Below are 14234 nucleotides of genomic sequence, written 5' to 3' on the forward strand. Positions count from 1 at the left end.
ACAGCCAAGATGATTAACCTTAAACTGAGCAGCAGTAAGCAGATTATTCCTTTGCAAGTGAATTTTGATAGCATTGATGATGACCCCTTTCATCAATTTCCTGATTATTGAGAGTAGACTGAGAATGTGATAATTGGCCAGATTGGATTTGTCCACTTTTTGTGGGCAGGACATATCTGGGCAATTATCTGCATTTTCAGGTTGATTCCAGTGTTGTAGTTGCACTGAACAGCTTGGCTCGGGCACAACTAGGTATGGAACACACTTAAAACTTATTGTTGTCAGAGGTCATACCTTATTTAGTGCCTTCAGCCATTTCTTGATTTGGCATGTGGTGAATCAAATTAGCTGAAGACTGGTATGTGTGATACTGGGGACCTCAGGAGGAGGCTGAGATGGATCATCCACCAGGCACTTATGGAGAAAGACGCATGCCTTGACTTTTGCATATTGTGCTGGGCTTCCCTTTGTTGAGGATGAGGTTAGTTATGGACCCTCTAATTCTTGTTAGTCATATAATTGTCTACTACATTTCCTGACTAGATCCACCAGGACTACAGAGTTATTCCCGATCTGTTGGTTGTTAGAACATAGAAACATAGAACGTAGAACTGTACAGCACAGAACAGGCCCTTCAGCCCACGATGTTGTGCCAAACTTTTACGCTAAACCTAAGGTCTATCTAACCTCCACCCGTACCTTATACTATCATCCATATGCCTATCTAATAGCAGCTTAAATGCCCCTAATGAGGCCAACACCACTACCCTCTCCGGCAATGCATTCCACGCCCCTACCACTCTCTGAGTAAAGAATCTACCTCTGACATCTCCCCTATATCTACCTCTACTCACTTTAAAACTATGCCCCCTCGTAATAGCTACCTCCACCCGAGGAAAAAGTCTCTGGCTGTCCATTCTATCTATACCTCTGATCATTTTGTACACCTCTATCAAGTCACCTCTCATCCTTCGTCGTTCTAAAGAGAAAAGCCCTAGCTCTCTCAACCTTTCCTTGTAAGACCTTCCCTCCATTCCAGGCAACATCCTAGTAAATCTTCTCTGCACCTTTTCTAACGCTTCCACATCTTTCCTGTAATGAGGCGACCAGAACCGGACACAATACTCCAGATGTGGCCGAACCAGGCTTTTGTATAGCTGGAGCATAACTTCACGGCTCTTGAATTCAATCCCTCTATTAATGAAAGCTAACACACCATATGCCTTCTTAACAACTCTATCCACCTGGGTGACAGCTTTCAGGGAACTGTGGACATGAACCCCAAGATCCCTCAGCTCCTCCACACTGCCAAGAATCTTTCCGTTAACCCTGTATTCTGCTTTCAAATTTGTCCTTCCAAAATGAATCACCTCACACTTTTCAGGGTTAAACTCCATCTGCCACTTCTCAGCCCAGCTCTGCATCCTATCAATGTCCCTTTGTAACCTAGAACAGCCCTCCGCACTATCCACAATGTGACCCACCTTCGTATCGTCCGCGAACTTACTAATCCACCCTTCCACTCCTTCATCCAAATCATTTACAAAAATCACAAATAGAAGAGGACCCAGAACAGATCCTTAATTGCTGGTTTTGCTACTTGGCATGTATGTATTCCTGTGTTGTGGTTACACCAGGTTGACCTCTCACTTTTGGGTATGCCTGACTGCTGCTGGCATTCCCTCTTGCACTATTCAGTGAATCAGGTTTGATCTCCCAGCTTCATGGTATTGGTAGATGTGGGGATCTGCTCAGCAGAAGTTGCAAATTGTGACTGGAAACAATTCCGCTACTGCTGATGGTCACACAACTTCATGGAGTCCAGGTTCGAGTTGCAAGATCTGTTCAAAGTCTGTCCCATTTACTGTGCTATTAGTACCACACAATATCATGGAGGATATCCTACCATCAAGCTCCATGCCAAACAAAGGGACAGGTCATTCCAAAGACTGGTGATGGTGGTGCTTGGGATGAAGTGAGACAATTGATTAAAAATGATATTAAGATGCACACTAACATCTTATAGTAGACAAACGTAGCTATGAGCACCTTCTCTGAACATGAAGGAAAAATGTGGCCAATACTATAGACATGATAAGATATGAAGCTGTGGGAATCAAGCTAAGAATGTATGTAAGTTGTAAAACCAAACAATAGTTTGAATCAAGAGTCTCAGAGTGAAAAGGGCCAAATAGGAAACATAATTTGAACATAAAAGAATATCTGCAGAGCACATATAAAGCCCTTTTTATTGATACAGGTAAATGATATATGTGCTAAGATATTCAATGGCAAGTGAACTGTAAAAATATTGTAATGCAATGTAAGAATTAGGATATAAATTATTAAGCAGACTGAGTTTTGAAGAGAGACTTTGGTGCACTTTTGCCAAGAATGTCTCCCAGCATTTGATTGTAAAATAAAGTTTGTAGTTGCTGAACTCAAGATTTGAAATGGCTGTTAAACCACCAAGTCAGGAACGTTGTCTGTAAGCTTTGATTAAATGGTCATGACCGTGTGAGGCTCTTGCCTAACCAGTCTTCGAGACAGCTCTCCCAATTTTGCAGAGTCAACAGAGTTTTTTGTTTAAATGTTAGGTGATCATTACTTTGCTTAGACTTTCTGCAGTGATTTTTGATACAACTGGGGGGCTTGCTAGGTTAGGCCATTTCAGAGGGTGGTTAAGAGCCAACCACATTATTATAGGTCTGGAGTCACATAAAGTCCATATTTCCTTTCTTTCTTCTTAAGACAATTGACAATAGTCATCAATGGGCTGGATTTATAAATACAGATGTTTCAAATTGAATCAGGTTGAATTACAGGGATAGTTGGGTGGTTGGAGAATAATTGGGGAGTTGTGGCTTATATTTGTGAAATTGGGGGCAGGGGTTAAGTTGTGGAGTCAGTGTGAGTGTCTGTAGTGACAGTTCCGGAATTGCCTAGGAATTAGACGTAGATTTAGCCTAATATTTCCTGGGTTAACTTTCCAGGCAATAAATTTAAACTAAGTCTCTGACACTTGTTCAGAGACAAAGACTTTCATGGAGGATCCTGGGAAGCAGGCACATTTTCTATTAGAAGATGAAATATCCTAGGAAATTCCAATAGGTCAACTTTGTCAGGACTTCTGCAAGTTCCCAACGATCTGGACAGCAGAAGATTTGCTAGATGATTTTATGTAGAATTTACACAATCAATAATCATCACGTAAAATGACCTCGACTATTATTTGCTAGTTCACAGTTTTGGAATAGTCATGCAGATCTACAAACTTATAAAACTGGCACATAAACAGAATGAGAAAAATAACATGAAAGTTTGTGAAAGACAACAATCTAGACATATGATATCCATATATAACATATAGATATCCCAGTACACATGGATGTAAATTAATAGAAAGCTGGATGTTTGTTTATATATCCATGAACAGTTCATTCAGGTTTTTGTCAGTCACCCTCCCCCTCCATCATCACCAATCAACTCCCCCAAATCTAACTGTTTTAGGCTATCTTCTAGTTTTTCTAGTGGTTGCACCAGTTCCATTCCAATCTCTTTTTCAGTGCCATCACCCAAACTCTCTCTTTGCATTTTATAGTTGGAGAGAGGTGGTCCATTCTTCAGATATCCAACAAAGGACCTTACTTGAGTTGATGCTTTCTCTGCCACTCATTGGAACCAAAGTAATAATACCATTAGAAATGTGATTAGACTCAATGAGCCTTTGTTTAATTGTACCCTGTTCTGAGTATATTCTGCATCTGAAGTGAGTTCAGTCATTATAAATTTGTGCACAATCCACATGCTCTTCTGTGGAGGTCACATCAATTTGCAGGTGATACTCTCAATTTGAAAGAACGCGTATCATTGTTCTCTTTTGTAAAAAAACATAACTAAAAATTTACATTTAAAAATGGCTACATTATGGCTGGTGGTGATTGTTAAGGAATTGCCTGTTTTCTCATCACAATTTCACAATGTTTGGAATAATTAACTTCCTGAATACTGAACAAAAAGCTACCGTGATTTGTCTACTAGCCCTTCTGTACAATCTGTCCTAGCCTTTTATTATCAGGGTCAAATTTATCAGATGTCTGTCCTTGCTTCGGTTTTCTGTTGTTAAAAAAAAGTTTTGCAGTACAGAAGTAAGCCAATTTGCCTTTGTGTTAGTGTTGGTTCTTTGCTGTAACAGTTCAGAATTAGTCCTGTTGCCCTTCTGTGTCTCAATATCTCTCCACCTTCTGCTGCTTGAAATATTTAACCAATTTTCTATTAGAAGTCATGACGGATTAACCTCTGGCAATGCCTTTTGCAATCTAAATTATTTCCTGGTTAAATAAATTTCTCCTAATCTAGCACTCCCCTCACTTTCTCAGCAGCTATTTTAAATTGATGATCCTTCAGTCATCCTTTCATATTCATTATTTGAACCTTCAATCATTTAAAATAACTTGCCATTTTCTCCTTTTAGACTAGAAGCTTCAATGTAAAGAGTCCCAGTTTCTCAAGTTCCTTCTTTTAACTGAAGTATCGCAGTCCAGGCATCACCTATTCCATATTCCATCTGTAACTTGAATGTCCCCTTTACGGTACCACATATAGAACAGCACATAGTACGCTCACTGATCAATGCTTCATCTAAATTGACAATTATTACCTTACTCTTGCACTCTATATTTGTATGTAGAATTTATAAAGGGCAGTCAACCTTTATAACAACTTTATATAGCTGTATTCATTTTGTCAGAAATTGTGTATCTTAATCACAAGATCAATTTTTCACAGCTTTCAAGCAATTCCACTAAATATAAATATCTACGTATTTTTCTTCATACGTCTCCACATTAAATTATAATTTTCACCTGTCTCCCATTCCATCACCCCATCTATACCCTCCTCAAGATTTTTCAATCTAACAGCTTTTCAAATCCACCACTTTTGTGTCAAGAGCAATTTCTTGATCAAGTTCCCTATAACCAAGTCCCATCATTTCTCTCACTCTCATATAGACATGTTATGGATATACCAAAATCAGTAGTGGGCTGATTTCCCAAGATCATTTCCCACATTATTTCCCAAGTTCTAAAAATTGGAGCAATGTCTGTTTAACCTCACCCTTATTGCTTCAAACTAACATTAAGCAAAGGCAAGGAAGTGTTAAATTTAACTTGATTCAAAATGGAACATGTTGTCCAATTCACATTCACTGTCCACAGAGATAAAACAATGGCCAAGATATCGCACAGCTTCAAGGAGAATGTTGGGAAGTAGCGAGAGCACCAAATCATGGAATGGTGAGCTCATGGAATCATAGAATCACACAGTATAAAAGGGACCCTTCGGCTCATCGAGTTTGTAACAGTAAAAGCTAATCTAAATCTACAATAATCCCACTTCCTGCTGCTGCTGCTGGCATTTTACTAGTTCCAAGAAGATAGTGGATATCTTTCCCACTCTCAAGTCAGTTGAGGTCCTTAATTGGTAGATAAAGGGTCACTTTTAGGCATCTCCCCACCCTCACTCACATTTTACCAGTGAAGATTGGGTACATTGTCATATGGGTGAATTCTAGGTATACCTGAGCAGACACCTTGCAGGCTCAAGGAAATGGAACCCTCCTGATGAGGTACCCTGTAGATGGGGCCTTTTCCACCTTTATTACTCTGGGCCAGCTGCAGTCCTAGCAATGGCCACCTCTCCTAGTGGCACTGCTGAGACTGGAAAGCTTCCAGCAGCTCAATGGGGTGATACATCCTCCCTTAAAAGGGCAGAAACCCAAGAGCAGGCATGAACCACCTAAAGATCATAAAACCTAGCTGTAGCTTTCACAATCCACAGAGGTGCAGTAGCTCCCCCACCATCCATCACCCTTCCACCACCCCACCCCCACCCCCGACTTCCCGGCAAACGGGAAGGGCCATTGGTATCCTGTAAAATCCCAGACAATTTTCCATCAGAAAGAAGAAAATTCTTTGTACATAGACCATTTCGTTAGCTTTAAGGTTGCCCATGCTTAAGTGCTTGAAACAACAAGGAGATGGGTGAATTGAAAAACAGCACTGTAACAGAATAATAGAACTGGGGACACACTTTCAAAACGAGGGTCAAGTCAATTAGGACTGAGGTGGGGAGAATTTTCTATTCTCGGAAGGTTTTCAATTTTTGGAATTCTGGATGCCAGAGAACTGTTCAGATTCACTTATTGTGTCTCTTTAAAGTTTAGATTAGCAGGCTTCTAAATACCAGTGATGTAAAGGAAGATGGGGGTAGTGTGGTATTGAAGTGGATGATCATCCATGATCTTATTGAATGGCAGAGCTGGATTGATGGGTTGAATGGCCGACATTCCTTTGCTCCCAAGGTACCTACGAATTATTATATTCTGTGGTGTGCTCTTACATTCCTGTTTGGATACGATCATGGTTCTGCCAGAGATGTACTGTCTTCAGGCAGATACTAGAGAGAGTTACTGATCACAAATGTGGAGTAATTACAAGCATGCTGTTGTAATGAAATACTCACATAGCAAACAGCTGCCAGTTCTTGGCGTAAGTTACTTGCATCTAGGCTTGAACTTCCTTTTTCCGGATTCACTCCATTATCATAGACTGTAAACTTGGTGCCCATTAGATTTGATCTGCAATGCAAATGAATAGTGAGTTTCTTAATAGATTTATCTCAGCCTCATTTGTGTTATCCTCAAATGCACTCAGTACTTGTCCTTACAGCCAGTGACATAATTCCCATGTATGTTTTCCAGTGGCGGAATGCTGAATAGAACTTATTCACATTAACAGTGGGTTATCCACCCAACAATTTTCTGAGCTCAACCAAAGTGGCATGGATTGATGAAATGGTGGGGTGAATTTGATCATGATATCAATGGTGGGTTGACAATGGGACCCCAAGGTGACTTACTAAGGGGCTGCTGCTATCAGGGCCACCATCCAATTGAGGATATTGCCCACCTCTCGGAACAGCCAGCACAATCATTGCTCCAGCACGTCAGAGACCTCAGCAGCTCCATGGATAGAGGTGGACATTTCCATTGCCAAGACTGCAGAAGAAAAGTATGGGCACCTTTATGTTGAGGCACCTGTGAAGGGTGAAGCTTTCTATTTTCCAATGAACCAAGCTCAGGCAGGGAGGCACAGTGGAGTGAACGCTCCAGCAGCATCAGAACTTCAGAGACTGCTACTGCCACTGGAGATCCTTCCATCAGCAATGGCGTGGCCTAAAAGAAAGGCCCTTTTCTCCAGGAACTCACTGGAAGGTCACCATGGGGTTTGCCAAGTGGTCTCCCCCTCCAGTTTGGGCCTCAACACAACTAAGGTAAAATATCAGCAATGTCAGTAAGTGACCACTAATTGGCCAATTGATTGAATTTATTGGCTGCCTGTCTCATTTCTAACAATACATTCAGATTGTAGGAGTGGATCAAACTTGCCTCCAGACTGTATCCCGTCACTCTCTTAGCAGTAAAACCCCCAACCCCCTGCCTACCCCAGCACCAATTTCAATTTCTGGCAATTTCCAAACATGGCATGACTAAAAATCTAAAAATATCTGTAAATTATGTTTTTGTTTGAAGAAAAGCATGTAAAGTGGTTCACTTTGTTTTTTAAATAAGATCTTAAACAAGTTGAATGAAATACTTGGCCTTCATATTAAGAGGACACCTGCCTTAATTTCAAGAAATAAGACATTTTCTTAGCAATTCAATAACTACTTGGTTCATCCTTGTTCTAAAACAATAAGAGTGATGAACAGAGAGAGATAGCCAAACTGGGCAGAAACTTTGTGGGGCACCAGAGATTGGGGAACAATGAACCACCCAATTTTCTGATCCCTATTAGCCCATATTTCACACGTAGTTGATAAAGAAAACAATTCCTAGTTGCCCAGTTTGCATTTAAGAACTTCTGGACAACCAAAAATCAAGCAAATAGTAACCCTCATGGTCATAAATACCTCCTGGCATTTGTGTGTTTACATAGACAAAATGATAACTCTAAAATTCCATTGGCAAAGAATCTAACAATTGTGCCAGAATCTCAATTGCTGACTGGATCTGCAGTTTCTGAAATTTGCACAATTCCTCCACTGTCCCTCAAGTTTACAATTGCCTTGGAATCTTGGTGTTTTTTTTTTGTTTGACGTATTAGTTTGTGGTTGTATAAGATAGTCAAATATCCCAAAACAATGACCAAATATCTATCTATGAAAATAATTCACTGTCAAAGTAAAACAAAGCAAGAAATTACATTCATATAATGCATTATCACATCCTCATTAAATTTCCAAAGCATGTTACAAGCAAGAAATAACTTGTGAAATTGGTTGACCCAGGTTGAGGCTACACAGCAATGATCCACGTCCAACAAAGGAATGAATGATGAGATAACCTCGGTGATATTGGTTAAAGGGTAGTCCTTCCTATTGTCTGACGAATCTTTTCACATCTGCCTGGCTAGGAAGTTAAAACTTCAGTTTGACACCCGATTTGAAAGTCATAGTATGATGGTTAAATCAAACTGAACATTATGCTAAGCTGAAACCGTGTACATCATCACAGTGATGGTGTGGAGGTGACGGTGTTGGATTGGGTTGGACAAGGTCACACATTGCCAGATTATAGCCCAACAGGTTTATTTGAAAACACAATTGACACAATATCACATGATCTTGCTCCCTCTTATACAAATTCATGTTAACATGTAGCCTACTGTCTGATCTGTCCCAGCAGACACAAGACATGGAGCCATACTGCTTCAGCAGCCAAGGGGATTAATAAGTGGTAATCAGCAGGATGTTCCCTTGCCCATGTTGGCTTTCTGGAAGTTTAGAGACTCAATAAACTGCACTGAATGCACCAGGGATATTTGGGCATCACAAAATGTTGATCCAGAGCAAGATATTCTATTTGGTGGCCAACATTCTCAAGATCATTGGAAAAAATGACATCCTGCTTCCTTACTTGTGCTAATCACCATTAAAAGAAAAGAAAACTGTTGATCTCATTTTCATTTCCACCATAACCAGTGGAATGTCTTGGAATGGATACAACACACAAGAAAGATGTTCTTGCTCATAGTAGACACCTGGCTCAGATGGATAGAAGACAAGAAACTGCAGGATCACATTTCTGAAACATTAATGACATCACTGAAGGAGATATTAGCAACACATGGAATCTCAGGTCATTTAGCCTCAATCCCAGCAGATCATAGTTCACCAATGAATACTTTTAAAAGCTTCACAACATCATACAGCTTACTAAGATATCCTCAAGCCAATGACGAAAGAGGAGTGTATAAAATGGAAGCTTTGCCAGACAAGCCCAAAGACATCAAACTTGCATTTTTGAGCTGCCAAAATAGTCCAGCACCATATGAACTTCTCATGAAAATAAGACTGAGGACTTGACTCTTTAGCCTTCCACAAATACTCACATCACGTGTACATGGCAATGACTTGGAAAAGTGAGAGGAAGAAAACAAATATTGTTCCGGCCAGATGATGAACTATGAAAGATGACACAAAGAATGCAACCTGCAAGACCTCCAACCAGGAGAGCCAGACTGAATTTGAGATCCTTCTCACAATGGACAAATAGATGAACACCATAACATCTATGACCCTATGACATGCAAACGGATATTAGCATGATAAGACACAAAAGATATGCACACTTGCCACACATAACTGACCTTCTATCCAATCGAAATGGTCATCTGATAAGGAAAGAGTGTGACTTGGGGCATTATTGGAACAATGATTGTGAGAGTGGGAGGAGGTTGATTGTTAGAAAAGGACTAGCTGAGAAGGGATCAATCATTGTGCTATGATACAGATAGGAGCAGCACTTTGCACCTCTTGGTTTCACATTCAGAAAAATAAACTTTACAAAAAAATAAAATTTTGGTGATAGCCACCCAAGGTCCTGTCAAGGTCTACTGGCTAGGCTACATGTAGGCCATATTGTGAGTGCAATTTTGCATTGGAGATCTCAACTAAGTATAAGGTATGGGCCGAGGACATCTCTTTGTCCACCTTTATCAACATCCTGCAGCAAAGAGCTATTAAATTCCTTTCCCTGCATCTCTTTCATTAAATCTCTATAAAATATTTTAATGGATACTAAAGTAGCAATTATGAATTAGTGGTACTTATTCTTTACTTCTTTTATATACCAAATTTCATGCTTTGAGTTTAGGTCAAGATATGATAAATGGAACATCGTTTCACTTCCTGCTATAGTAGATGATTCGATCAAGGCTCCTATGCTAAAGTATTTTGTTGAACAACAAACAGGCTTTACTAAAAGAAAGCACATCTGTTCAATTCCCTTGGGGAATGTATTTTAAACACACATTTTGTGAGAGCTGCCATCAGTGTATAGAATCACATTTGACTGAGGCCACAGATCAATGAGTCTGTGAGTAAGAACACAGGCTGAATACAGATAATCATGAATAGAACTAAGTGGCAATAAAGACAGAATCTCCTGGACATTAAAGATAATTGAGGGCCAGGAACAATACTAAAAATCATTTTTGGGTCCTGGCCCCACTGCTGTCTGAGATCTGCATAGTACCATAATCTCATTGGAGGCAGCCAATGAACAGGCCATCTTCACATTCAGACACAACAAGGCGCAGAGCTGGATGAACACAGCAGGCCAAGCAGCATCATAGGAGCAGGAAGGCTGACGTTTCGGGCCTAGACCCTCCATCAGAAAGGGTTTCTGATGAAGGGTCTAGGCCCAAAATGTCAGCCCTCCTCTTCCTATGATGCTGCTTGGCCTGCTATGTTCATCCAGCTCTGCACCTTGTTGTCTCGGATTTTCCAGCATCTGCAGTTCCTGCTATCTCATCTTCACATTCAGCCTGCTAGTAAGGATGGAGAGTGACTCACTGACTAAACAGGCACAATGAGAGACTTCAGCAATGGCTGGCTCGCATTCTTACCAGGAATGGAGGACACTTTTGAGAGAGGTAGTCATTGGAAAGGAAGAGGCAGGAAATAGGAGTTGATCAGATCACCCAGGATATAACTGAATGACAAAGCAGGCCTGAGAAGCTGTATGGACTCTTTCGGCTTCTATTCCTCATGTTCTTGTGAGGGCTACTCAGACAGAAGCCCTCCTGGATGTCTGTGGAATATTTAAAAGATAGCCTGGTTATCCTGCTACACTTCAAAGAACTGATTGTGACCTAAGTATCAGTCTTGTGGTTCTGCGACTGGGGTTTGAGAAAAGACTCTGATGGCCCTCTGGCCTGCTGCTGCAAGGCCACTTCCACATAGCTGCTGGGCCCCTGGCCTCACTGGGAGGTCCATCTGATACAGGGAACTTTTCAACGTCAGATAATAGTCCTCTACTGGAGCTTTGGTTCAATGCTAATCTCAAAACTCTGAGACCTAGGTCTTGGCTCTGTCCTCTGTAACTGGATCCTCAGCTTCCTGATCCAAAAATCACAATCAAAGATAGACAACAGCACCTCCTCCATGAAAATCCTCAACACTGGTGCCCTGCAAGGATGCATTCTCAGCCCCTTACTGTACTCCCTGTACACCCATGAATGTGTAGCCAAATTTCGTACGAACCACCATGGTAGGACAGATATTAAACAATGATGAATCAGAATACAGGGATGAGATAGAGGGCTTGTGTTGTGGTGTAATGATAACAATCTCTCTCTCAATGTTGGTTAAACAAAAGAACTGATCATTGACTTCAGGAAGAAAGGAGGAGGACCCCCATCTACATCAACGGAGCTGAGGTGGACAGGGTCGAGTGTGTTAAGTTCCTAGGAGTGACAATAACCGACAACCTGTCCTGGATCTCCCACGTAGATGCGACGGTCAAGAAGGCAAAACAACGCCTCTTCTTCCACAGGCAGCTTAGGAAATTCAGCAAGTCCATCAGGACCCTCATCAACCTTTACAGATGCACCATAGAAAGCATTCTATCTGGGTGCATAGCAGCCTGGTAGGCAACTGCTCTGCCCAGGACCGTTGAGAAACTACAGAAGATTGTGTGCACAGCCCAGACCATCACAGAAGCCAACCTTCCATCGATGGACTCTATTTACACCTCTCATTGCTGCAGAAAGGCTGCCAACATCATCAAAGACCCCTCCCATCCCGGTGTTGCTCTCTTACAGCCTCTACCATCAGGCAGTGTATACAGAGGCTTGAACACATGCACCAACAGGTTCAAGAACAGCTTCTTCCCTGATGTTATTAGACTGATGAATGAACCTCTCTAACTTCAAATAATGTTGATCTTACTTTGAGCACCTCCTCTGCAGCCATAACCTTGTATGCCTTGCTCTGTCTAAGCACCCTATGATCTGTATGTCCTTGTTTCCTATGACCTGCCTGTACAGCTCTCAAAGCTATTCACAGTATTTAGGTACATGTGACTACAATAAATCAAATGGATTAATTGCTAGTCCCTGTGCAGCAGCTGCTGATTCCCACAGAAACTGGTCCCAAGGCAGGGCTAGTTTCAGGGAACCAGTGATGGGGTTTTCCAATTTCCTCATGACTTCCCTGATACCAGAAGACCGGGGGATCTCGGTTAAAGATAGAAATAAGTGATCTGAGAGAAGAAACAAATTGCAAACTATTGCAGAAAATGATATAAGAACAGAAACAGCCCTGTACATATTTTAAAGGGTTCAATGTTTATCATTGCTAGTCATATCATTTATTGCAATAGTACTTTAAATGAACTTAAATTCATATAAAAAAAAATCAGACACTGTTAGAAAACCATGCTTGCAAAAATACATTTCAGTTTTCTATAACATTATTGCATCTGTCTTGCTTTCAAGCTCCTGTGCCAACTTTTGGTTGCCATTATTGAAGTGAATTGATATAGCCTCCAGTTTTCTCAGTTTGACCAAATGTCAGGGGCACAGTGATTGTCCAGATCTGCGTATATTGTCCCTGAATGCTCAATGGATTCAATAAGAAGTGAATTCAATTTTAATGATTCCATGTCACAAACTGTTTATATGCCCAGTGTCAGTGTGCTTCTCTGTTTACTGCCTGCAGCATGAAAAGTGCGTTGATCTATTTTTGAACCTGGAAAGGAGTGCAGTCATATTGATAGTCACGGCAGGAGAGTTACATGCAGCACAAAAGTCAGGTCCTAGAGTTGATAATGCCCTGGGTATCAGTAATAGCTTCTTCAATGTCATGTCTTGCAGCCAGGAGTCTTCCTGTTTGTGTCATCAACACTGAACCAACTCTTTCCTTTGCTCTTTATAAGAAAAGGTTTACTTGCTGGGCAACATTCAATAGAGGTTCTAATCTAAGGGATCTTAAAAGGTGCATTACATTATCTCACTGCATGCAGCATTCAATAAAGGCCTGGATGTGAGGACATTGTTGCTTATTTTAGGCAATGTTGTATTTTGCTTTTAAATGAGTTTTCTTGCTGTTTTTTTTGTAAGATTTACCCACAAAATTCATCAGCAAGGCAGTTAATTGTGATCATGGGTTACCTGAGTTTGCCAATAAAGCTCTCGCCACCACGTGATAGGTCAGTAGGGTCTATAGAGATGAGGTAATTTGATGTTTTGCTCTTCTTTCGCTTTCTTCCTGCTAATAAGAACACCTGAAGAGTTGAAGGAACAGGGGCAGAAGTTAAAAGAACTGAGAAGAATAAAAATCAACAAGTTTCTCCAAAACTTTGACCAGCAGCAAACATCAGTTCGGTTAAACCAGTAACTCAACACATCAACTAAAAGTATCCATAATTAACATTGATTAAAGGTCAAATACAGGTCAGTCCTGATGAAATGAAGTCATTTAGGAAGAACACATTCTACAAAACTAAATGAATAGTTGTTATTCTAAAATTATTTGTGTTATTTTACAAAATGTTTAACCATAAAACAAATACCTATTGTGGTGGTAAAATATGAGATTTGCAAGAAATGGAGGCTGGACATCATAATATGGATCCGAACTCACTTCAGTTCAAAGTAACGTAGGCAACAGGTTTGTGCTGCCTACTCGATATAAGTCAGACCAGGTAAGGATGGCAGACCATTCCTTAAGAGGACTTTTGTGAGCCAGATGGCACATGTGCAAATAGGAAGAAAACAGTAATGTGTTTGAGTCTTAACTGTCCTCTGAAGTGATCTAGCAGTCAATCTGTTCAAGAGGACTGACAACAAATGTTTGCCTTGCAGCAATGCTCACATGAAAGAATA

At 40.7% G+C, this 14234-nt stretch overlaps 1 protein-coding gene across 1 annotated transcript in view; it reads right to left on the minus strand.

The window, feature by feature from the left end:
* tub (TUB bipartite transcription factor) overlaps nt 1-14234 on the minus strand; it is a 113394-nt gene that overhangs the window by 15177 nt on the left and 83983 nt on the right. Inside the window, exons 8-9 of the mRNA XM_048607333.1 lie at nt 13521-13633; nt 6526-6640 (exon numbers count right to left, since the gene is read on the minus strand). Of these exons, the coding sequence (XP_048463290.1) occupies nt 6526-6640; nt 13521-13633 (228 nt within the window). The remainder of the gene's footprint in view (nt 1-6525; nt 6641-13520; nt 13634-14234) is intronic.

Source organism: Rhincodon typus, chromosome 17, assembly GCF_021869965.1.
Source record: "Rhincodon typus isolate 14 chromosome 17, sRhiTyp1.1, whole genome shotgun sequence".
Taxonomy (NCBI): Eukaryota; Metazoa; Chordata; class Chondrichthyes; order Orectolobiformes; family Rhincodontidae; genus Rhincodon; species Rhincodon typus.